The 26752-nt window shown below is 47.3% G+C and overlaps 1 protein-coding gene across 1 annotated transcript in view; it reads left to right on the forward strand.

Annotated features, from left to right (window-relative positions):
• The window catches only part of LOC146861596 (kelch domain-containing protein 1-like), a 347431-nt gene that overhangs the window by 296180 nt on the left and 24499 nt on the right, over window positions 1–26752 (forward strand). The window contains exon 7 of the mRNA XM_085645977.1: window positions 1428–1614. Within this exon, the coding sequence (XP_085502103.1) occupies window positions 1428–1614 (187 nt within the window). The remainder of the gene's footprint in view (window positions 1–1427; window positions 1615–26752) is intronic.

The following is a 26752-nucleotide window of genomic DNA, read 5'->3' on the forward strand; positions in this document are numbered from 1 at the left end:
ATTTTTCATCCAAGGCTATGGGGTCTGGGCACATGCCCATGTGGACCGTCTTAATGAAATGTTACTGTAACGCACATGCACTTTTATGGGCACCGGCCGAAATAAAGTTTCTTCTTTGAATAGGAAGGTTGTAGATTTTCTTTAATTTAATTGAAGTCACTAATCATACATACTATTTTATGTTCGATGAACTTGTACTGCTCCTACAAATAATCTTAGGATACTAACTTAATATTTTTTTAACCTCCAATTTCAAATTCCGTTACATTCACAGAAGGTTCTATCATTTTCAATTTATACATTTTGCTTCTTTATTTATATGCACTTTATTAATCCTATTAATCTGTTAATATTATTTAATTTGCTAAACTGTCAGGGACCGCTTGTGTAGGCTTTTCGGACTGCCATGGGTCACTAGACCGCAGGTTATGAACCACTGCTTCAAATTTGTTTAATACTTTTTGGGTCACCTCTCCTTCTTGCACCTTTACCCCGTTTATCTTTTACTGGCCCATTCTTCCTCCTCTCGGTCAGTGAGATTTGTCTACTCAGAAGCCCAAATGGATCCATCTTTTGAAATAAATACATTGCCTACTTTATTCATTTGCTTTTCTCCCATCTCCAAGCAATATACTTCACAATTAACCCATTGCTCTTGTATTTTCCTTTTGTCTTAAAACCTAATATTAATTTAATAACTAGGGCAAAAACATTACTGTTGACCTTTCATGATTTTTTCAATTAATTTTGTTGAAAGTTGCATGTCATCAGCTTGCGGTAAATTCAATGTTCATTTAGACTCTACCTTAAGAATGCAATGACAATATGTAGAAGGAAAAAGAAAGATATTAAAACCAGGTCAAAATGGATTATTTCAGCTGTCTGTTCTTAGGTGTTCAAAGCCATTATGGTTGAACCTTTGAGCATTAGTATTTTTAGGTTTTTCTAAGTCTCAAGCTCTTTCTTAGCATAAGGATCAAATGCAGCAAATGGCATATGTGATATTTTTTGTTTTTTATAATTCTTTTTATTGAAAAGGCATGTAAACAATCGAAGGCACCACAATGTTCAAAAGGTCTGTGAAGCACATTAATACAGCAGCAATATCTCATGGCACAGTACATTACAAATATCGTCAAAAGTCACAAATTATACCATTAAGGCATATGTGATGTTAGTGCCAATAGAATGTCACAACAATAGCCATTCAAAGTTGTGTAGGAATGGAAAGAGTGATATTAAATATGTGGCCAATTAAAAAATGTACTCCCCTGGTTTTTGTGCTTTCTTTTGATGGTATTTGCAATGGATTATTATTTTATCGCACCTCTTTCTAGCATTCCCTATGTAGCCATGGTAACTCTGACTTAGAGTGGGCATTAAATGGCAACGTTTTATGCACTAATTAATTTTTTCTCTGACTTTAGATTCAATGACGTGGACATGTTTACCACCTGTCACTTGTGATTGTGGACCAGGGCCCCGATATGGACATTCTTCTGTTGTGTACAATGATGCAATGTATGTCTTTGGAGGGCTGGTTGGTATGGTTGAAAAGAATGACTTTTGGACATGGAATTTCTACAGTCAAGCATGGAGCATCATCAAATCAAGGTAAATACTGCAGGCAGAGCCCACAGACTTTATATTTGATAAGAGGTATAATTGTGTTCTTATCCTCACCTTTATAATGAACCTGCTTTTGAAACAGTTTGTCACACCTTAAGTACACAATAGTCTCAAATCGTCCATAAGTAAGTATCAATAGCCCATAGAAGATGTATGAGCACACTTGCATGCCACCCTGCATGCTCTACTGCCCCCCCCAAAAGAAAATCCCTTGTTCAATCTAAAATCCCTGCTTTCTAAAAGGGAGGTTCCGCCACACAGATTAGGGAAGTATGTGCTTCCTTTTAAAATGGACAGACCGTTTCCTAGTGTCCATTTTCATTGACATTATGACAAATTCTCGAAGTCTGGATCCTGTTTACCTCCTTAGCTTGTCCTCTTCAGTACTATTTGTTTCAATTATCACTTTTCTTATATAGGATGTAGAATGCTCTTTCTCTCTGTATCCCTCTCTCCCAACATGTGTGGATTCACAGAACGCCATTTCCAGATGTGTACTTCCAACTGCAGATTCCTTGCCTTTGAATACTTCTAAATGCCAGATGACTGGATCCAGATGATTTTCTCCACAAATGCTCCTGTGCACTGCTAGGTTTTTGTTTATGTGCCATCAGTTAATTTCTTCTGTGCCTTCCAACATGGATTCAGATTTCTCATAATTTCATTGATTTTCAGAGGACTTCCAAATTAAATCTAGAGTGCAAGAGAACAATGTCCTCACCTAAAACAACAAGTTTCAAACTATGGCGTGACTATAGAAAGCAGATGTCCATCACTGACCCACACGAAGTGTGCCTCTGGGGTCTGAGTTTGGGACCCGACTTGAAGTTATGTGTTAAATGCACCCAAAGGTGATCCAGGCCTCAGAAATGAAGCTCTACTTTGCCAAACATGAAATGTAGTTGCGGCCCTCGTGTAATTCCGAGTAATGGGCATGGACTCTATTATGCTCCCGGCCTTTCCCACAAGAGATCATCTTCACCGTTGAAGCCTTCCTATAAGTCCAAATCAAAGTTCAAACACAAAGAAGCCAAGTGGGATTTAGCGCTGTCCTGCCACTCTGTATCCAAAGAGAAGGCGCTATGATGTTAGTCAATCTCTCTTTAGGTCTCTGGTCACGGAGCTGATTTCACCAGCTCATGCCAGTATACTCCTAATTTCCAAGACAATTGGTGACACTGCAGCGGAGTGAAGCCTTCAACTAAGCCATGCTATGGATTTTTGGTGCACTTTGAATCCTTATGGTGTGCCTTTGCACCCCAAGGAATTGCAAGGGCCACAAGTTGGGTTGCTGCTGGCAGACCAATCCTCAGTGTCATCTGACCCACAAAGGATCTGCTCCGAACCCCATATCAACTCATGTATAGACTCAAAACTCAAAGACCTGCACTAAGTCCTTACATGTGGATACAGGTCCCAAAAGAGGATCTGGTGATGATTCCAATGTCACTGAACAGACTTTTGCCCGATCTCAACTGATGTCGCAAAACAAGGTTACAAAACCACAACCAATCATTATACAGCCTGACTCTGAACCAGTGCCGCTGGCCTGGTGGCCGGAACAGTAGAGGCCCCATTATATTTTTTTGCTCTGAATATGAACAAGGCACACCCTAGGATGGATATGAGGTGAGGAGTGGGGGAGACAACTTCTCCCCACTCACTTCACTGATGATAACTTTTACATGGGTTTACAAGAGGCCAGTTGTGCTTGATACGGCCTCTGATGTTTTGAGTCTCCACTTGGAATACCAATGGAAGAAAATGCATCATTTGCAGCAGCTGCCTTCAGAAGAGACTAAAAGAAATGTCCTTAAGTACATTTTGTAGCCTGGGCTTACCACGTCTGATCCCATGTTCTCCTTTAACGAGGGCCTTGCCAAGGTCTTGATGCGCACTTAGTCAAAGCCTTGTTCCTTTACCTCAGTGAATGGGCAGGTGGCCAGCCTTCCAAGACTAGCTCCTGGTGACTCTAATTTTCTTTCAAAACATCCTATGCCAGGGAGGCTTGTGGTTGAGGCTTATACCAGTAAGGTGAACTCCAATTCATTAATCACAACTCCTCTGGATCGTATGTCTAACATAATTGGGCATTTGGCAAATGTATGTTCTATTTTGCCAGTCTGACATCGCGATCGGTAAACACTATGTTTTTCGGGTTGCTATTCTCATGCCCTCTAGGACATGACCAGCAAGATCTTGTGATGGATCCGGAAGACCTGATGGCCTCTTTGCCAATTCATAATGAACAAGACACAACCAAATAAGTGATTCTTGTTGGCCTAGATACTAACCATTGCCTGTGAAGATATATTGAAACCAGTGTTGTGCTTCGCCGGATGCATTCCAAGGGGCATTTTAAACATGTACAATTCCCTCTTATTGATATGCCCTTTGATGGGTCATGCCTTTTCTGGGAAAAAGCGAATTCTGTCTTGAAGTGTTTTAAAGCAAGTAGACTCTAGTATGCTCCTTGGCTTTGTTAACACCTTCTAAGCAGTTCCATCTTGAGCTCAAAAGGTTCAGAGGTTATTTCAGAGAGCTGGCGTACAGGCCTTTGGAGGATGAGGATCTGGCAGGCAGCATGCATGTCAGCAGGGGCATCAGTCCTCCCAGTCCCTTTCTCCTGTGGCAGCAGCCACCGAGCCACTTTAGTTTGACCTTAGTAGTGGTGCATACAGATCCTGTCAAGGTAGGATTTTACACTTCCTCCCAAGGTGGCCATCCATCACGTCTGACAGGTTCTAAAAGTTGTTCACCATGGCTGTGCTCCACCTTTTCTTGTTGACCTGACAATTCGTACCCCTGCCCTACATCAGAATGAGTTTCAGAGGAGCATCTAGCCATTCTGTTATAAGAGGTGAAAGTGTTACCCTCAAAAAGGTGCTATCTAGAGGGTTTCAGAGTCAAACAGTGAAAGAGGGGAGGGGTGTTACTCTAACAATTTCCTTGTGCCGAAGGAGGATGGGGATCTCTGGCCTGTTTTTGACCATTGTCTTGTGAATGCTTTCCAGAGAAACAACCAATTTGAAATGCTCACGCTAGCCCAGAACTTATCTCTTCCGGACTAGGGGGACAGGATTGTGTTCTTGGACCTGCAAAACTTGTATTTTCATATACCCATCCTGCATTACCATGAACCTGCGGTTCAAGTTAGGCCAGAGGGATTTTTCAGTGTGCCGTGCTCCTCTTCCTCAGTAGTGCGACTTGCTGGTTACGAAAGAGATGGCAGTGGTCTCTGCTCACCTTGGGATGTTGCCTCTAACCTGATGACTGGCTGGTGATGGCAGGCTTGGCACATTCATATACAGACTACCTCCAGGCGACAGCGAATCTCCTGACAAGGGGGTTCACTATCAGTGAGCTAAACTTGCACGTGACTCCTTCACAGAGCTTTCCATGTCTTGGAGCATTCATTGATGCAGCGGACTTTAGGCCTCCGCTCTGCCGCAACAAGTCCAGGAATATCAGGCTGTGAGCAGGATGCTTCAATCTCAGTCCTGGACTTTGGTGGAAGCAGCTCTGAGGCTTCTTAGCCTTCTGCATCCTCCCTGTTGATTATAGCAGATGTGGACTCTGCAATGGAATCTGAAGTTCCAGTGGGCCCAGCATCTAGGAAATGTGACCGATGTCTTCCACGCCTCATTGCTCCCGATCTGCAGTGGTAGCTGCTCAAACACAATTAGTCCACCATCAGGCCCCTTTCCCTTCTTCATGCAGAGCTTATGGTAGTGATGTATGAGCGCATGCTAGACTGGTGTCTCGTCTGGGGAAGTTGGAGTTCAGAAGACTCCGGTCTCTGATGGATGCCTGGCTACTTTCAGTCTGTTGGAGTTGATTGTCGTTTGTCTGGCTCTAAAGACCTTCCTGCCATCCGTCAAGGGAGGCTGGTGTAGGTTCTTGCGGACAACACCTCCGCCATGTAGTGCTGCAACATGCAGTGCAGAGTGAGGTCCTGGTTCCTGTCTCATTAGGCTCTGTTCCTCAGGTGTTGGGTGAAGCATCCTCTCACGAACCACCTGGCAGGGTCCTTAAATTCCAGAGCAGACAAGCAGATCACAAATGTCTTCTACTTCTCTAGGTGGCGCAGGACCTCTTACAGTTGGGAGAACCATGGCCAGATCTTTTTCACCACTTTCGAGAATAATAAGTCTCAGAAATTTGGCGTTTTGGCGCTCTGCGAGAACACCCTCAAGGAGATGCATTCTAGCTGGAATGGAACATGGGACTCTTGTATGGCTTCCTTCCTGCTCCAAGTTCTGAAAAACATCAGGGATGAATTCGACCAGGTCATCCTTGTGGCTTCAGATTGGGTCAGGATGTGTGGTCCCTGGACCTTCCGGGCATCAGCATCTCTCCTCGGGTCAGGGGTACCACCTTGGTAGATTCTGCGCAGAGTAGGGTCCTTCACCTGAATCTGCACAATCTATACCTCCATGTTTGAGGATTTGGAGGCGTAACCGGACTGCTTTGATCTGCCGTCTGAAAATGTCCTCCCTTGCTGCCAGGTGCCCTCCCACGAAGTCCATTTAAGCTAGACCGTGAGACACATTTGTGGCCTGATGTGGTATCCACAAGGCTGATTCTTTACAAGAAAAGCTGTCAGATGTTCTTTTGTGTTTAGCCTAACAAGGCCTCACAGTAGGCATTATTAAAAGTTATGTCACCCCTTTCAGCCTATCTATGTTTACCGGACAAACAATCCTTGTTTAATTTACCTGTTGTGATGAGATTTATTAAAGGTTTGACACACGTTTCTTCCCACACTGTGTTGCCGCAGTATGTCCTTAACTTAGTCTTTCTCACATGTACACACTTCAAGCCAATACATAGTTGCTTGCTGCAACGCCTGTCTTTTAAAGGCCATCTTCCTCATTGTGATTACTTCAGCTTGTTGCTTGAGGGAACTTCAGGCACTGATGTGCACTCACCCATTACCATCTTTTTCCCCATACAAGCTGTCGGTGAGGGCTCATCAGCCCTCTTACCTAAAGTTATGACACCCTTCCATGTTTGGTAATCCATCATCCTACCAGGGTTCTTTGCCCCCGCCTCATCCATCGAAAGAGTAATGTAGGCTTTATCGGCTGAACCCCAAGGGGCTTTAAGCTTTTATATTGACTGTACCAAGAAACACCATGTGGATGAGCAGCTTTTTATGGGGTTTTCTAGGTCAAAGAAAGGGAAGGCTGCGCAGTAGAGGACCCTGTTTAGGTGGATTATCTTCTGGAATAAGAGATTCTATGCACTGGCCAAGAAGCGGATGCTAGAAGGCTTTAGAGCCAATTCCACCACAGCAAAGGCTACTGTCAGTAAGTTGGCATGTGGAGTGCTTTTACTTGGCATCTCTCAGGCTGCGACAAGGGCATCAGTGTAAACGTTTATGTAGCACTGCAGCCCTGACCATCAGGTATGGCAAGGAAGTACATTTTTCCCCTACGGTCCTATAAGACTTTTTGGTCTTAGTTTATTCCTGAGAGCCTTCACCGAACGGGGTACAGCTTTGGTAAGTATTTTATGGTGAGGAATCTGCGATTAGAAGTATCAATCAGAGGAACAGGTCACTTATCTTTGGTAATTCTCTGTTCATAGCATTTATTGCTGTAGATACGCATGCTCTGCATACTCCTGTCTTCAAGTGTTAGATGCAGATGTTTGCAATTTGTTGCCCCCAGTGCCATGCGAAGTACCCGTTGTGCGACCATCGCAGGGTCTGTAAACTCTGCTTCTCTCCAGACCACAACACCTTCTGCAAAGCCTAACTCACCTTCTGGTCGAAGAAGACCTTCTGATACTGACAGCAGAGGTGTTTGGTACATCAGAAGATGCAACAGCAATCTTCCAACGACATGCCTGACATCTTCAGAGAACTGGACTCTTTGACGTCCAGGAAAGTGTGGACATCTGCCCCACCAACCAATGCAGAGTTCAGAAGTGATCTTTTCTGGCAGCTCAGATCAGGAGGACAAAAGGGGTTCTACCTGGACCTCAGTGACCACCGGCCTGGGAACCAAGATGCTGAATCGTGAGTCAGGAAACCCCCGCACCCTGACCCCCATCCCAAGGAGGTCTCCTGTAGAGGCAGAGTACGTCCCCCGAGAGGTTTGAGAATCCATCCCTATGTCCAGATCAATACGTCCTACAGGGCACATGTTGCCTCCGGGCTCCCGTCGACACTAACCAGAGAACTTGTTGCCAACAGACCTCCCGTCCCCAGGAATTGAAACTCCATAGCCATCGAGTCTGAGGATCCTTCACAGGCCTCAGCTCCACTAGAAGCCAAAGACCCCTTTGACTCCAGCACCAAAGCCATTGTCGGCTCTGAAGCAATCGTGTGTGTCGAAGACTCTATTGATGGTAGGCTGGAACGATTCCGAGCAACTATCTTCCAATGACTACAGTAGGAGTTGTACACAACGCAGAAGAGATTCTTTATCCATCCTTCAGACTGGGGAACAGTTCGAGGAAGCTACCTCCTCTGAAACCCATGGAGACTAACAAGATGAGAGTGACATTTGAGAAGGAACTAACACCAGAACCCCTCCTTTCATTCCCACACCTCGAAGAGATAAAGACAGGGGCACCAGCCTGCTTCATTACGTTCCATCTTTTTCTCAACCACCACCTCCACGACCACCACCTTCACCTACACCACCACCTCCCTAACTTCCACGCCTTCACACTCATCAGAGCAATCCCCACATTCCACTTGGTGCCGGCAGTCCCTTTGACCCTGCCAACCCCTGTAAGGTACCTTTTGAGCCAGAGGACCTGTGAGACAACTATGATGTAAATCCCTCGGGGTACTCAGATCTGGGCCACTACCTTGTTTGGGAATCCCACTTGAACACCACCATGCTATACCACAAGGTCATCAAAGTGTGGCCACCTTTCACAAGGTGGATACAAATGTCCTCACCGAGGCAAACTATTTCCTCGTAGAGGTACTATCTTAAGTTCAAACGGACAGTTAAGTTGTGCCTTTGATAAAGGGCAGGATCAAATCTGCCCAACACCTGGAAAGAGCCTGTGAAAGCCAGGGTAGTTACACCAAGGGTTGAGAAGAAATGTAAGCCCTCTCCCAATTACCCAGCCTTCATCAGAGGTCATGTCCTGCCCAGCCCCCTGGTCATCCACAATATGCGCAGGTGGGCTTTTGTCAAACCACTGGGGACTTCCCCGGACCGACAAGGAGAGCAAGAAGCCTAAATCTATCTGCAAGAGACTGGTGATAGGTGTCTCCACCCACTGCAGAATAGCCAACACCTTTGGGCTCCTCTCCCACTATGTCAGGGCACACTGGGATGAGATGCAGCGTCAATAGTTAATTCTCTTACAGGAGTACAGGAAGAGGTGGGATGAAATGGTCTCAGGGGCCAAGACTATATCCAACGCACTATACGCTGTGCCCTTGACTCCGTGGACATGGCTTCCCCGGGGTAGGGTTAGGGAGTGTCAACACCAGTGTCCTCATTAAATGCCATGGCTAGCTCCGTATTTTAGGCTTCATGTCAGAGGTCCAACAGCATATCCTCAACCTGCCTTTTGATGGGGAACATCTATTTGGCCACTGGGTAACGAATTGCTGGAGAAAATGTAAGACACATTTTTTTTGCAGAGTTGTATATAGCGTGGACTTGACCCGCATCGGGTATCAGAGCGCTTTACATAGCACCAGTTACGTTACACGAGGACACACATTCACTTTGGTTAGGCACGGGGAGATTAAGTGATTTGCCCAGAATCACACATCATTGCAAAATCCATGGGTGCCCATCAGACAAAAGCTGCAAGAGGCAGAAGTCTTTAGGAGGCTCCATGGCTGCTTTCCCAGATCCTGCCCCCTCATATCAAAGGCAATAAAACTCTTTCCACCACCAGCCAGCAAGTGGGTACACTAGGAGTGCTACACGGGCAACAGCAACAACGGCGGGCGGTATAGAGGTGGCTCCAGCAATGGGATCCCAAGTTCCAAGCACTCACTCACCACGCCTCCTCCCGGTCACACAACACCTGTCAGGGTGAGACTGCAGGATTTTATGTTAATGGTGGTTCACCACGGTTCCCTTTCCACATCCCACCCTGCAGCCACTCCCTCAGCAGAGAACATCTCAACCTTTTGCAGGAAGAGGTGCAAGTGCTCCTTCAAAAAGTGTCTGTAGAGCCAGTGCCCCCTCACTACTGGAGCAAGGGAATTTACTCTCTTCACCACTTCAACATTGATACATACCATTGTGAATCGGTATTAGGAAGGAACATCCTAAACAAGCCCCTTCAAAATACTGATTTGCAAACCCAAATTGCGATTTGGTAACTGCTTACTGATTCACAAATTGGCTTTTTTACATTTAAAAAAACTTTTGCGGTAGCAGTGGGCCCAATTCTGCAAATCGGTCTGTTTGCGACCTCAAAGGTTTTGTACATATGGCCCTCTGGTATCACAATGGAATGGAGCATATATATCTGATAGAGACTTATAGCTGTAAATTACTTACTTTAGAATGTTTCCCAGGCGTCACACTGAATCCTAAAGTTTTTCTGAACTCGCTGGTAGGTGGCATCGGATGGCTCCGCATAGGCATCGTCCGCGCCAGAAGTGATGTGCGCGGTGCTCATTTACGTGGCACCTCAGCGCGCTAACCTCAGTTTCTTCTTTTCCGCACCATCCGCACAGATCCGGATTGAGCTCCCTTCAGTCATTTTGCATAACCGGACGTCGTGCAAGGTACCTTCTGCGACTAGGGAGAATCTTGTTTATATCTGTTCACCACCATTGAAAGCGTTCAATATCAGCAGGTCTGCACATCGAAGTTTCCAAGGTGGCTCTCGGTAGAAGATTCATTTCATCTTGATTGGGACTCGGGACTCCTGTACGCCTTCCCACCGGTACCACTCCTGACCGAGCTGTCAAGAAGATCCGAACCAACCTTGCCCAAGTCACCTTAGTGGCTCCAGATTGGGCATGGAGAGTATGGTATCCTGAACTCCTGAGAACGAGTCATCGTCCTCCAATAAGGCTGCCTCTTTGAGAGGGTCTCCTGTCGCAGCAGAAGGGCAGGGTTCTGCACCCAAACCTGCACACACGCCACCTAAACGTGCCAAAATTGATAGCGGCAGCTAAGAGTTTTTGATCTGCCTTCCGAAGTACGTGATTTCATCTTAGCAGCCAGGCATCCCTCAACAAAGACTGTATATGTCAGCCGGACAAATTTGTGGCTTGGTGTGCTGCTAAATTGAATGATACTCTGTCTGCACCCTTATCCAAAGTTCTTTTGTTTGCATTGTCCCTCGCCCAGCAAGGCCTTGCTTTGAGCACAGTTAAAGGGTACCTTTCAGCTATCTCTGTTTTCTTTCTGTTGTCTGATTAACCCTCTCAGTTCAAGTCTCCTGTTTTGACACGTTCCCTGAAAGGTTTACAGCACATTCCCCCTTGCACCTTTCATTATGCCCCAGTGGCTTATCTGATAGAAACTTCTAGCCGCAGATTCCTTACCTTAGATTTATCCCCTAGGATCAGACTGAATCTGGAAAAATGTTGTGAGCAGTACCCCTGCGTGCCAGTAAATGCTGTTGTTTGGCTCCACGTGGCGTCTTCCGCGCTGAAAGTGTTGTGCGCGGTGCCTATAATGGCACCACCCCAGTGCACTAATGTAAGTTAATTTCTTTCCTCCCCAGTCAGCGCAGATCTGGAGAGAGCTACCCCGATCCTTTTTAAACTGACTTCTGACATCTAATTTTGTCAATCTTTTTTGAGAATCTTTCTCCTGGTGTGGTAGCTTTGTCAGCTATGAAAACCGGCTTCAATCCCTTCGACACCTGTCGCCGACCGTTGTCAGTGACCGACCCGCGTCTTGTTTGCCTCTGAGCGTGACCACGGCACAGAGACCTGCGTTGACTGCCGCACCAAGCACCCCAGGGCCTTGAGGGTGTGATCCTCAAGATCCTTGCCGCTCGACATGCGACACCACAACAGTCTTGATCCCTGTCGAGAGGAAGGTCCCGGGATTGTTTACTGAACCCTTGATCCTTGTTGCACTCAGTCCTCTTCTGGTAATTTCCACAAGAAGATGACGAGCAAGAAGTTGAAGAGGTGTTCGACTTCACCCTGTTCGCAAAGTCATCTGACAAGTTGATGGAGCGTCGTCATTCGAGGCCTGGCTCCACTGTAGAACCTGGGCTGGCTACACAAGTTTCCAGGAGCCGGAGCGGCCCGGTCAAATTCGGGAGTTCTATGAGGCCATGCACCTTATATTTGGGCGGCCTGTACTGGTTTTCCACCTGCATTTCCATCCCGGTTCCAGTCGAGCCCTTTGGATCCACGAATGTATGCAGACCGGTCATGCCGCCTCGACCTTCCTCGGTGCCGGTCCCGAATCCGGCGCCGTCCCCATTCTCATCCCCAACTCCGACACAGTGCTGGAGGGTGTCATCCGACTCCAACACCGACTGGAGCCATGCCTTCCAGGCCAAACCCCAATTCTTATGTTGCTGGACCCTGAATAATACCAGGCCCTAGACCCCAGCATGGACTGGTTTGAGGAATTGGCGGATGACAGCAGCCTTGACACCTCTCCATATACTGGCATGGTCTCTCCTCTTACCGTGGCTATGGAGGAGGAAACCTCTATTGCTATGGTGATGAGAAGGGCGACCAAGGTCGTGGACATTCGCCTCAGTGGCAGTCAAGACAGAGGCGCTTCAGCCAGGAGTTATGTTATGTTATGTTATGTTAGGGACACTTCTAGACAGAGCGCGACTCACCCGGGGGCATCTCGGCGCTATACTTAGTTGTTCACTGAGAGGGAAAAAACCGGGAAGAAGCATCCACGCCAAGTACTAAGGAGTCAGAAATAGAAATAGAGTGATCCCCTCCGAACCGCTATTCCCATTTAATGAAGCTCATGGGGACGTCCGGCTTGGGACCTGGTCCAAACACTGGACAGGCGCTCCTGTGAACAGGACGATAGCCTGCTGACACCGCCCTACCCCAAGGGACCCCAGTTAACTCACGCAACACCCCACCCTGGAGATCTTGGTGGTCCAAGCCTCCAGTTCCCCAGTAAAACCTTGCGCATTCCCTCCCACCCTTACAAATGGGAATTCCAAGAGGGTGGACACCTTAGGTGAGAAGATGTTTTCTTCCACCAGCCTGATACTACGGCCTGTGAACACCGCGTGACTGTTAGGCTGTTACTCCCATACGCTATGGGATTCGGTTGCGCAGGTGCTGCCCATGGTCCAGGACGACGACCAGGCAGAACTCTCCCATGGTATATCAGATGGGAAAGATACAGCAAGCTTCACAATCCATTGTGGGCTGGACCATCCGACTCGCTGGACAGAGCAGTTTCTACGTCAGTGGCCTTGCAGAGCCACACCTGGCTGAGGACGACTGGCTTTTCCGGGGATGTACAAGCAACGCTGATGGACATGCCCCTTGATGGCATCCATCTCTTTGGACACAAGGTGGAGTCAGCTGAAGCTGGAGCTCTTCAAGGATATCACCCCAGTCCATCTTTCGCAGCCACGGAAGAGGCTTCCAGCCTCGTCTTTACCTGTCCAGCCATCACGGCCGAAAGTTTCCCAGTCTCTGCATGGCCAAGGACGTGGTACCCACATATCCCATAGGTTGAGCAGCAAGAGGTCAGGCCAGTCCATCCATCCCCGGCAGCTGCAGCATTCAAACCCCTTTAGTTTGACCTCCTACCATCATGGGCACTCATTGGGAGGCAGTATACACCATCACCTGGCCAACTAGAGACTGGAGATCAATAACATCAACCGCTGGGTTCTAAGATTGTCAGAAGGGGCTCCTCCTTCTCTTTCATGACTTCCCCTCCATCCATGCCACTCACTAGCAACAGGGTGACGGAGCACCATCTCTTTGTTCCGTCAGGAAGTGGCGGCTCTCTTGCCCAAGGGAGTCATAGAGAGGGTCCCGAAAACAGAAGTAGGTTGTGGTAGTTATTCCTACTACTTTCTGGTGCCCAAAAAAGATGGAAGCCTTTGTCCTATCCTAGACCCTCTCAATTTCTTTCTCAAAAAAGAGAATTTCAGAATGCTCACGCTCACTCAAATCCGGTCTTCCCTGGCCCTCGGAGACTGGATGGTAGCATTGGACTTGGAGAATGCGTACTTCCACATTTCCATCCTAACCGCCCACAGGTGTTACCTGCGATTCAAGTTGGGCCATGAGCACTTTCAGTTTGCGGTGCTCCCTTTTGGCCTTAACAGCGCCAATCAGGTGTTCACCAAGGTGATAGCAGGGGTTGCAGCTCATCTGCGTAGATCAGGGGTTCAAGTCTTCCCCCTAACTTGACAACTGTATTTTGAAGGCAGGCTCGCTCAAAGCTGTTGTCTCCCACCTCCAGACTACGGCGGCCCTCTTGCACTAACTTGGGTCCACTATCAAAGTGCAGAAGTCACACCTGACTCCTTATCAGGCGCTCCCTTTCATTGGAGTTGTTCTGGACACGGTGTAGTTTTGGGCCTATCTTCCCGAACGGCGAGTCCAGGATATTTAGGCTATGATATTGATGTTTCAGCCTTTATTCTGGATTTTGGTGAGACTGACTCTGAGACCGCTGGGCCTCATGGCCTCCTGCATCCTGCTTGTGATACATGCCCGCTGGCATATGCAGGCTCTACAGTGGGACAGTGGGTGCAGCATCAGGGGAATCTCTCTGACATGGTCCAGATCTCAGAGGGAACTGAAAAAGATCTGCAGAAGTTGGCTTGGTATATGCTGTCCACTAGTTATAGTGGGCACCTTGCACCAGTCCAAACAACCCCTTATTGATGTTAGGTTAAAGAGAACCTTTATTGAAAGCTATCCTAGTGGTAGCTATAGAGAGCAGCCTTCAGGCTAAGTCTTGAAGGAATGTAAAGCAGCTTGTTTTCCCAGTCTATAATCTCTTGAGTCACTAAATGAAAGGAGACCACACCAGGTACATATATAAAGTATAAGTATTTATTACTAAACATACCCCTCTAGTCTCTTTATAAGGCTAGAGGCAAAGCACATAAGTTACACTTCAAATAAACAGTAAAGCAGCACGAAATACACATTAGGCCCTAGGGTCGAGCCAAACCATATTCTAAAATAGTGGTATAAGAACCACGACTTGACTAGACACAAGGCCTAGAGCCTGTAGAATCGCTGGGACCCCAAGGAACCACCCAGGGTAGTGACACAGGGGACCCACGGGCCCGAGTGCAGTGTGAGAACACAGCCGCGAGCTCCCGTTAGCTTCTATGGGGAAAGTCGCGGTTAGATTTTTACAGATAAAGGACACTTCGAGATGGACTAGGACCAAACCCTCTTGGACTTAGACAGTTCTAGGGTCAACACCCACGGAAGCACCTGAGTTCTCGAGTTGCCTCACCCAGGGAAGCCGGGTGCATAGGTGTCAAATGGTGTCGGGTCGCGTTGTCATTTTCAGTGGAAGCTGGCGAAGAAGTGCTGTTGCCTTGGCAACAGCAACCCACGCAGAAAGGAGAAAGATGCTTCGGTGCGGACCAACAAGGTCCGAGGGACTCCCCCAGCGAGGAGGAGTGAGGGCACGTCTGGAGCAACCAGGGAAGCCCAAAGAAAGTCAGTTACCTTCTCAGGGACTCACCAGTCGATGGACCAAGGATCGCGAAGGGACCTCGAGAGGAATCACAAAATGGCGGCCCACGGGTCACTTGAAGTGGCTAGGCCGACAATCTTCAGTGGATTCTCTGCTCGGGGTCTGGGCTACAAGTAACCCAATGCACATCCTCAGGAGACGTCGAGAAGCTGATGCACTTGCAAATGTGCACGGTGTCCAGGGGTTCCGGTTCCACGGTACCCATGAGGGCTAAGGGTCTCAGCTTTGCTGGGGACTCGGTTCGGCCTCTGGGAAGTCTGGAAATCCACCTCTGGTGTTGCAAAGTCTATGGTGTCCAGCGAGAGCTTCGGAGATGCAGACCAGACAGATGCGTCTTTGGTGCCTGCCAAGCAGGGGAGTAATTTGTTTACTCCAAGGGAGATTCTTCAGTCATCTGGCGTTGGTTAGATCGTCGAAGTTCCAGGATTCAGTTTCAGAGTTTCGTCCAGGGGCATCTAAAATCCTGTTGCCAGGGGTTCCTATCTTATACCCAAGGAAGGGGTTGGACTAACTCAGGGGACCCACCCATGGGAGGGTTTGGAAAGCGGGGTGGCTACACCCATTTCCTTTGTCCAGTTTCGCGCCAGAGCAGGGGCTAGTAGCCCCTGTGACCGGTTTGAACTGGACTATGCACAGGGACACCAAATGTGCCCCCAGTGCAGGACTTCAAAGCACTCTGAGTGCACCCACCCAGCCCCAATACACCTAAAGCCTGTCTGGGGGCTGGTGACACCTCCCTGTGACAGGAAACCTATTGTCCAGGCCTCCCCTGCCGGAGTTTCGGTCAGCAGCAGAAGGCCAGACTCATGTCTGTGGCTGCAGCATCCATTTTGTGATGCCAGGGCTCTTTTAAGTTGGTACCGGGTATACCGGTGCTGTCATGTCTCTCCCTCTAGAAGGGTGGGATCATACTCCCACACCAGTTACTGGTGTGGGGGTATGATTCCGAGGTGTTTGACACCAAACACAACATGTTTCCGTGTAGCCAGTCCAAAGTTAGTATTTACCATTTGGTTATAATGCACTTAAGAGTACATGGTCAGGCTGCATCACAGACAACCCCAGAGAAGAGATTCCAAAGGCTGCAGACGGGCTCTGCTCATGCATGGGCACCCTCTCACACAAAACCAAGCACCCTGCCTTCAGGATTAATAAGGCCTGCCATAGGGGTGACTGATAGGTTTCTATGTGCAGTGATAGGTGAGATATAGTGAACCTATATCTCAGTAAGGGGTGCATGCACCACCTTACTCAGGCTGCAGTAGCAGACCTGTGGTGTCATTTTGGAGGGCTTCCCAGGGGTGGCATAATACATGCTTCAGCCCCTGGTAGGCCTCTGGGGTACCTATGCCCTAGGTACATAGTATACCATATACTAGGGACTTATAAGGGCGCCCCAGAATCCAATCTGTGGTGTACCTAAGGTACTAGGAATCAATTTATAAGAGAAAACAGATAGGCTGGGGACCTGAATAGCAGGTTCCCAGCCAAACTAAATCAAAAACCATCAAAACATCAGGAAAAAAGTGGGGACAACCATGTAGTCAGATTCCACCTTCCTACACAGTGGGGGTTAACGAACAACGATTAGGTCATCCGCAGACTCTTCTCCCTTCCCCAACCAGACCTACAGTGGTGACATATGCATCACTCCTGGGATGGGGCGGCCATCTGGGAGAGGTGGAGATCAGAGGCCTATGGCCTCTTGCGGAATCTGTACTCCACTTCTGGACCTCCGGGCGAAACGGCTGGCATTAAAAGCCTTTCTACCCTCCATCATGGGAAGGCTGGTGCAGGTGTTCACGGACAAAACCACCGGCATGTGATACTGCAACAAACAGGTCGGAGTGGGCTCGTGGACACTTTGTCAAGAGTCTTTGGAATGTCAAGGCATATCCGTTGTGGTGCAAGGTCTTTTTCAACCGTGGAGTGAGCCTTTGTTAGATCTGTTCGCCACCAATGAGAACGCACAATGTCAGCTATTTTCACACTGGAGTTTCCAAGGTGGCTCTCACTCGCAGGCGCTTTTAGTCTCAAGTGGAGCTCGGGTCTTTTCTACATTTTCCACCCATAGAAATCCTGCCCAGAGTTCTCAAGAAGATCAGGAACAACTGGACCCAAGTCCTCCTTGTGGCTGGGGACTGGGCTCATAGAGTTTGGTATCCCGAGCTGTTGAGCATGGTCATTGGTCCTCCAATCAGGCTGCCCCTCGGGATGATCTACTGTTGCAGCAGCAGTGGAGGATTCTCCACCTGCACCTGTTAACACGCTGCCTTCATGCACGGAGATTGAGTGGCGACAGTTGACAGCTTTCGACCATCTGCCCGAAGTCTGCTGTGTTATCTTGGCAGCCAGGTGTCCCTCTACCAAGACTGTTTACGTCTGCTGTTGGGGCAAGTTTGTGGCATGGTGTGCAGAGAAACAGGTTATCCCTCTTTCTGCTCCTTTCTCTCAAGTTCTTCTCTTTATCCTTCCTAATGCCCAGCTGGGCTCTGCTTTGGGCACCTTCAAGTGCTATCTTTCTGCCATGTCCGCCTTTCTGGGGTTACCAGATCAGCCAACCCTGTTCAAAGCCCCTGTTTTGAATAAGTTCTTGAAAGGTTTGCAACACGTTGCCACCTTCATCATGCCTCAGTGGGACCTCAGTCTCGTATTTACATTTCTGATGTACGGTCCCTTTGCGCCACTGCACAGCTATCCTCTCAGGCTCCTTACCATCAAGACGTCCTTCCCAGTGGCAATAACATATGCCCAGAGTGTCACATGAGCATCAGGCTTTGTCATCCAAGCCTCTCTACCTGAATATCTATCCAAACAAGCTAGTCCTTCGTACTAGAGCATCCTTTCTGCCGAAAGTTGTCACTCTTTTTCATGTAAAGTGTACGACCAACTCTTTGTGAGGTATGTCGGAGCTAAGAAGGGAAAAGACGTGCAGAATCAGGCTCTCTCGGGATGGATTGTGCTCTGCATTAGGATCTGCTACGCAATGGGCAAGAAGCAACCCCCTGAGGGTTTGTGTGCTCATTCCATCAGAGCTAAGGCTTCGACCACTGCATTACCACGCAGAGTTTCGGTCCTGGATATCTCTCATGCAACAACATTGGCTTCTCCACACACATTCACAAATCATTACTGCCCAGACAGTCACTTTGCTCTTTCAGTCCTGCAAGACTTTCTAGTGTAAAAGAGTTCCTCCGAGGAGGCATTGTTGGGTATCTAGTGTAAGGTAAGGAATTTGTGTCTCGACGTCTCTAGCAGATGAACAAGGTACTTACCTTTGGAAATGCCTTATCTAGTAGATCTATCTAGCAGCAGATTATTTACTGACACGCCCATCCTCCCTGGACTGCGTATGGATTTCTAGGGACAGGGCTGTTCCCCTTTCAGAGCACTCTTTCCACACTAGTGGTCAGTGTTCTTTGTGGCTCTGTGCTCCTGACGTTAGTCCGCTGGGGTGGCGCCCACTTAGGCACTGCACACATCACTTCCGGTACTGATGATGCCACGCAGAGCTAAATGATGCCATCTACCGGCACGCCGGTGTACTGTTCACGAAAATAATTCCAGATCCAGTCTGACCTCTGGATAATTCTAAAGTAAGGAATTTGCAGCTCCATAGTCTACCAGATGTGTTATTGAAGGTAAGTGACTTTTTCTTTAATGGTTTTCTGAGCAATAATAGTAAATAGCACGAAAATGATAGGGAAGGGTACTCCATAGATTAGTTGCTGCCACTGAGATAGCTCTGTCGCCAATTTTAACAGTTATGGTTTTGGGAACAGACATTAGGAATTTGGAGTCAGAACAAAAAGAACAGGCTGGTTGGAGCTAGAGAAATATTTCTGATATGAACTCTGGAGTCTGCGGATAGAGGGCTCTGTAAACAAGAAATGCCACCTTGAAGATATTATTTGCTTGACTAAAAGTCGGTGTAATTAACGCAGTCCTGGGATTATGTGTTCTCCTCTACCCTTTGGTGATTAGGAATCCAGCTGCATATTTGTATTGGCTGCAGTCAGTCAATAAGTTAGGCTTGCGAGGTAGATTACATTACTAAAGTTGAAACTCAACTGGATAAGTGTGTTTTTTTTAATGCCATGGGAAGGTTTCTCCCTCAAGAATTAAAGTAATGTTCTTAAGAATTTCAGTTGCCAAACACACTTCGCAACAAGTGGTACTTGATCTTGAATTGAGTGGTCCTAGTTAATTATAATGCCTATATTTTGCACAGCATTTAATAACCTTTCTTGTGGCCAGTCAAGGAAGTTAATTTCTTTAGACATATTAGCAGTTAACACAATCTTAGTTTTAGATTGGTTAATTTCAGAATTTTCTTTTACATTTACTATAGATGGTAACAGCGGCATTTCTTTAGAACAGTATATGGAGAGTAGTTCCTCCTTCAGACTAAATAGAAACGGTTTATCACACATATATATATATATATATATACTTTTAAACGGTTAATCCAGTGTTTTGCTAGTCAGTTGCCTAAGGACTTGTATATATGTTGTATGTAAGGGGCGATAAAATTAATCCTTGAGGAATGCGGCACTTGGGCATTTTAGGGTGTCTTGAAATGGTCGGAGATTCACAGACTGGCCTCCTAGTTACTAAAAAGGATTCTAGCAAGTTAAGAGTGCGCCCACAGACACTAATAACTTGGAGACATGATCAGAATAGCATGACATCTGGAGTCAGACTCTTCAGAAAGGTCGATAGGAACAGGAGCTCCGAGCTCTCTGATACCCACAGATCTCCTAAGATCATCCAAAATAAGAGACCACTCCCAACTCAGAAGCAAGCTTGATGATGATCTAGAAGCTTATTTCCATCAACATACTCGTGCAGCTGATTATAAACTATTTTCTCCTGGACCCTTCCCAAAAATTGGGAAGGGAAATAGGCTTGTAGTGACTCATCTTATTCACTTCAGGATCAAGTTTTTTGAGGACAGTTTTAACCACAGTGTGTTTCTAGATGACTGACACCATGCCTTTGTTTAAACTACTGTTAAAAATAATATTAAAAGTTAGGGTGTTAAGACCATCAATGCTTTGAGCAGACATGCTGGGGTTAGATTATTGTGAGAGCCTGATAGATAAATGGTAGGTGATACTTTATAACGAGAGATATTAGTAATTGAAGTAAAATACCTTGTGCTTACAATACTTGAACCTTAACTGGATCTTTCGTTCCAGTATTGATCTGTCGATCATCCATATTATCAGACATGATCTAATTTACCTCCTTGTACTCTATTCTGCTTCCTTTTCACATAAAATCGAGTTATTAAAAGTACCTCAGACAATGTTTTACCTGTTCTTTGTGCTATACATCATTACTCTACCCAAGACAGAATACTACATATTCTTAATCAGTGTTCTATCTACACTAAAATAGTGTATGTTTGAAAAGGGTAGGTCCTTCTATCTTAACAAGGGAATTATAACTACAGTAAATCAATGGTGCATGTAACGAAAACTATACTGTTAAGTTGTTGCTATATACGTAACAACTGAGAAGAAAACTCACAAGTGAATACTAAATATCCTGCATCAGTTAACTGTTACTTCACACACATCACAACCAAGTCTCCTTCTTAGTTAACTACTCTCCATATTTCCTCTCTGTGGTATTTTGTAATGTCAGCCTGGCCGAGTCGCATTTCTCAGAGTGAAAAACAGCTGCCATTTTGAAGTGTCTCTCATCTAATAAACCCAATACCATAGCATGAGTTTTCAAGGAATTACTGCGGCAAATAATTACCAATTTTATTTGTTTTGTGTCTGTTGTTACCTACATCATTTAGCCTCCTGATGTGTACTTTAAGGAAAATGTAGTCTCTCCTTAATGCTAGATTTGAAAGAATTTTCATCATAAAGGCTTTGAAAAGATGATTCGACTGCATTTAAAATAGGACGTCTGCTATATTCTGGTTCTCAAAGCAAGATTCTTCCATTAGACAGTGGCAATGATAATCTTTCTTTTCATACCAAAATATCTGTCTTCCTGCAAAATATAATTGCTATGTTCTTGCTTTTTCTGTATAAAAAATAGTCCTCACGATTCCAACCCACCCATAATAAAAGTAACTAGTCACCAGGGCCAGTTCTGGGATTTTTGGAGCACCGGGCAGAAAGGGAATGTGTGAGGCCCTTCTGATTTGCATACAACGTGAAACCACAAGAAATTGCATCACAGAAAGTGCCATCAATTGAATATTGTTGTTCTTCTTTTCAAGAAGCAACTTTCTTGGTGCAGATAACAGCAAAACAATAAAAACATAAATCTTAGAACAAATAAAATAAGCGCTTATATTACATTTATTCTAAGTGGAAATACATTACATTAGTCACACTGGATGGAAAGGTTTGGCCTAGGTCTTTCCAAAAAGTTTATCTTTAATCAAATGTTAAGAATTTGTATCCAGACGTTTTCTCTGCATTCCAGTAATTCTTCCTTTAAGACATGTTCCACAATAAGTAATTATGTTTATTATGCAGGATTATTAAAAAACTGTTGCATATACAGGGAAAATCTTCCAATCTGATAGTAAATGATCCGCAAAGTTAAAATTATTAGCTACAGGCTGGTCAAGTTTCTTGATAATTATTACTGATTTGTAGTTCCTGAATCAGGCACGGAGGTTATTCACTGTTTGGCTACATATTGTTTTTTACAACTTTGGCAGTGATTCACTTAAATAATGCATGTTGAGCGACATGTAAGATGCTGTCTTATTCCATAGGTCCTTCTAGTAACAGAACTAGTTACTGATGATGTTTGTAAAAGGTATTCACATGTGATGCACCTTTTAGAGTCACAGCAACGAAACCCTGCATTTGTTACAGCTTGCTTGAGTTCAGCTCTAATAGATCGTAAATGAGGAGCTCTGCAGTAACCAATGACTGGCTGTTTTGGCTGTTTTGTTATTTTTCTGTTTCCTTTTCTTGCAAAGGGTGTGCCATTTTGCCACCACCCCCCTCACGTGACCCATGGTGCTTAGAACCTTTGCACCTCTTGTAAGAACATTGCGTTTCATTTTGCATTTATGTTTTGCCCAGTAGCACTTTGACATTTGGTCACTTACGTGTTGGCCTAGTTCACTTGTTAATATATAACGTTACTTGGGCATCTCGATCTCCTATGAATTAGAGAGGGATCGTTTGTCGTTTTATTCTCTCATAAGGACACCGCTGGCAGTCCTTTTTAGTTGCACGAATCCACGGATAGCAACACCTGATACTTGGTTACTGCTACCATAAGTGCACCTTGAAGAGCATGTTTGCATGTTTCTAAATTGTGACATCTTTGGAAGCATACTGACGCATATTTGTTTGTCTTTTGTGTTTCTTTATGTTGTACGTCTCCGTTTGTCACAACTATACTCTTTTTTTAGAATAAACTCGGTTCCTCTCTACACATGACGGAATCTACTCTGAGTGTTTTTTGATATTTTTAACACTTACAAACCCTTGGTCAGGGTGGGCCTTAGCGCGCCCATACCGCCAGGTTCTCACATTTACACCTCTGGTCCTGATGAAAGCCTGATTAACATTCATGTAGGCAGAAACATGTTGACCGCACTTTCAGGGATAATACATGAACTTGTAATTCTAGTTCTTTATCCCACACAACAACATTTTTTTTAGCCATGTCCGGCAAAATCAATAAGGTTCTTTTTGACACAATTTGGACAATATCTTGGTCCTCACTATGCTGGACTATGGCTGCAAGGCCAAGGGGAGGAGTGCCAGGCCTCCAGGGTTGTGTCTGGTCAGTATTTTCATGTCTAAAGTAGAGCAAGAGCAAAGATCTCTACTAAACTTCTTGGGATATAATAATATAGAGAAACAATCCTTACCTCATTAACAAAATAAAATCTCTCAAATTCGAAGTTTGTAAAATACAAAGGCAAATGGTGTAGAGCAGAGGTTTTCAATTTGGGGGAAGGCCCCCCCCCATGTGGGCCTCAGTTAATCTGGGGAGGGGGTGGGGGCTCCAGCTTCTGGACAGGGGAAACATTTATTATGCTGCAAGGTAACAGAGCGGAACATCATGCTGTGTCTTTTAGTGAAAGAAAATGCTGTCAGTGAGTCCGTCTATAATGGGCCATCCGTAATGTCTTATTTCACTTGTGTCCTGGCTGAAAGCAAGTGTCAATGTGGGAGAAGGTTCCAAATAACCCTGAACCTCCATTCCTGGGGCGCGTGGATTGGAGTGTCAAGAAGGCGGTCGCACTGTAAGAGTCCTCAGGACCCCTCTGTCATCTGCTCTGAGATCCACTGCCATCGGAGACTTACATTTTGCCCTGACGATGACAGCTCCTTCCCCGGATGCGGCGCCGTTGCCCTGAGGTGGCTGGGGTGTCCAATCAAGGCCATTTCTTCCACCCGAGGCCTGCAGCGCGTCCCCGCAAGATGGCGGACCTGGCCCATCTCTGAGGCGCTCCGGAGAGGCCTGAGATCATCTGCCGGAGGCCTTCCGGGACCCAAGGGGTGCAGCCTGACATCTGACCGCCTGACACTCGGAGGCCGCTCAGCGGAGGGCTCCCCCTTGGGGTACTGCTACCATATCGGCCCAACTCCGTGCCTCCCTCAATTTTCCCTCTGGACTAACGCGGTGATCCGTGCCCGTGCAGGCCGCACACTGAGACCAGTGGTATAGGGGTGTGTCCGGAGGCCTGCGGTGACCTGCCTGGAGATCACACCAAGCATAGACCTCACAACGCGCCTCTGGGGCCAGGAGACCTACGCTTGACTAACGCGGCTCCATGGGGTCTGCACTGCACCTGACCGGAGCGATCGACTCTGCATTTTGCCAGATTCCTGGATTGGCAGTGAGTGCCCCCGCCTTTTTTGCCCTCAGTGGCTACCTCAGTGGGGTGGACGTACCTCTTGACCCCTGGGGGGGGTGCTGGATCCGAGTGACTGTACCCCGTGCGTGCAGCCCTGATAGACTCAGCCCGCCGGGCCTCCTTTAGCCTGCGACTTGCTTAGACACTGCACAGCGGCCCGGAAGTGGATACTTTGGCCCGGGCTACTGTATCTCTTTCCCACCCCCACCTCCAGATCCTGCTGCGCGGGACCCCCCTGGAGACAAACCCAGAGGGACGCCTTGGCTTTGAACCTCGCCATTATCCTTTCTCCGGGTGGAGGGGGCTGAGATCCCCAGGTTGGTGATGCCTAACAGTGCATCCACGCACTGAGCCTCCCCTCGCCGGAGCACCCAGGGCGGCAGTGCTCTCATATCCGCTTGGAGCGCCATTGGGGTTCCCACTTTCACCCCCTGTGACGGCGAGACCATCAGGGTGATTAGGGATGAACGCCTGAGATCCTGCGCTGTACCCTGGACCCTTGAAAAGACGGGAGTCTCCCGGCCGGACTTTGAGGAGGGATGGTTGAACACTTACCCCCCCCGCCCCCCCCCCCCACCCCGCGCACCAGAGCTGTGGCCTACATTGGGACCTTGGGGTGCCCCCTCCCCCCCCATCTCCGGCCGGACCCTGCTGCAGAGGGTGGCCGTGACTCTTGGCGCACTGCTGTGATTTTCTTGCCTCTGACCTGCAGGCTTGACATCCCGGTACATCGGGGCCCGCTCCTTCCTTGGGCCCTCAGACATATCCACTCACCTTCAGCGGGGGCATTCCGGGGCCTGGGAACCACACACACGGCCTCCTAGATTGGCAGCCTGCGTGCGTGCCCCCGAGACCCCACTATCTACAGACCTCCCATCTTGAGTACTGAGGCTCATCCACCTCGCTGCAACACACGGAGGTCGGGCGGCGGCTAGTCCCCAGTCGACTAAGTCTTGGCCAGAGGCTCCATGTCACTAATCTTGCCGGAGACCTACCCGCCACTGACCATAGGGAAAGATCAGGGCCCTAAATCCTCTACCACCCAAATGCAGACGAAAATGGACCAATTCACTACAGTTGAACAGGGCCCACTGGAGGGTGGCGTAGGCGGCCCGTCTCTCCCTGGTAAAGACCTAGCCTCAATCCTGCAGACGATCCGCACGTCCCAAGCCACGGTGGAGGGGTGTTAGAAATGGGACGTCTGGTTGGCTAAGGCTTGCGCCAAAGCCAGGCAGAGACCACCACTCTTGTCAGGGCAAGGGAGTTACACGCCAGAGATAACCCCTGCTCACCCCCTTGGTAGCTTGGCACGAGCAGTCAGGCTTGTCCCGGTGGCAATGTGTAAAGCATTTATGCACGCACCCAGCAACAACATCCCAGGTACACTACAAAAGGAACTCCACACAAGATTATATCAAAAATAGCCTTTGTATTCTCATAACACATTAGAATAGTAATCACATCATATACATTGTGCCACCTGCCACTAGGTCATATTTACAAGGGATTATTTACACCTGACAGGGCCAACTGGACCACTGTCAGAACCATCACCAAGTGAACTTATCATAAACATAGAACACAACCAGTAATTACTGGTAACCACTGTAGTCAGCATCAGCCTGTAACATAAACTACATTATGCACAGTATCACATTAGGCGCGAATTACATTCTGCGCCAACCTCTATTGCATAAACACATTATGCAATAATCTCATAAGTCTAAACGCATTAGACCCTCACCTCCTAAGCATAACTCACAGGAAGAAATAACTCTTACTAGCATAAACCATAATATGCAAACCTACCTCATACATAAAAAACACATTTAGAGGTATAACACAGGGTGCATAAAACGTAGTACATACATTACATTTCCTAGCACCATCATATTTAGCACATAGTCTCCTAAAAAGACCACCATTGTAGAGGCATACATTACATTAGGGCATGGCGCCCTACAATCCTCCCTGGCCAACTGGCTATCTCAAAGGGGCTCAAATGCCCTATGTCCAACAGTCAGGGCGTGTTGCCAAGGCAGCAGAAGTCAAGGGTGCGCAACTGCGCAGACCTAAACGTTGCAGCTGCCCACTACTTGCTGGGCAGCTGAGAATATCACATGAGGGCATAAACAATGCAGATGGCACTAATTTCTGCGCAGCTGGGAGGACCAAATGAAGTCCGGGGCTCTCAATATGCCGCCTGTCACACTCAGGGATTGCTAAAATAGAATAGCCCCCTCGTTGCAGCGGCCCGCAACTGCGGCGCCGCTGTGAAGCAAATAAAGGACTGGCACCACTGTGCCTGGGGCCCCCACTGGGGCCCTTTCAATAAAATTACCCCATCGGTGCAGCTGCCTTCTGCAAGTGGGGCAGCTGAAGTCATTGCAAAGCGGGGAAGCACGGGCCCCTCTGGGCCCTTAAACAAAAAGAAGGCCCCTAAAACGTGGAGCGCACTGGCGCCTAAAACTAAACATGCCCAAGATGGAGCCACGCACAGGCTCTAAAAATAAACATGCGCCAACAAAAAGAACTTGCTCCCAAAAGTAATGCTGACCTCTAACATTGGAGCATCCTGCAACGGCGGACTCGCCCCGGACTCAGGCACTCGCAAGGTGCCAACATGCAGCCC

Source organism: Triturus cristatus, chromosome 3_1 (assembly GCF_964204655.1).
Source record: "Triturus cristatus chromosome 3_1, aTriCri1.1, whole genome shotgun sequence".
Taxonomy (NCBI): domain Eukaryota; kingdom Metazoa; phylum Chordata; class Amphibia; order Caudata; family Salamandridae; genus Triturus; species Triturus cristatus.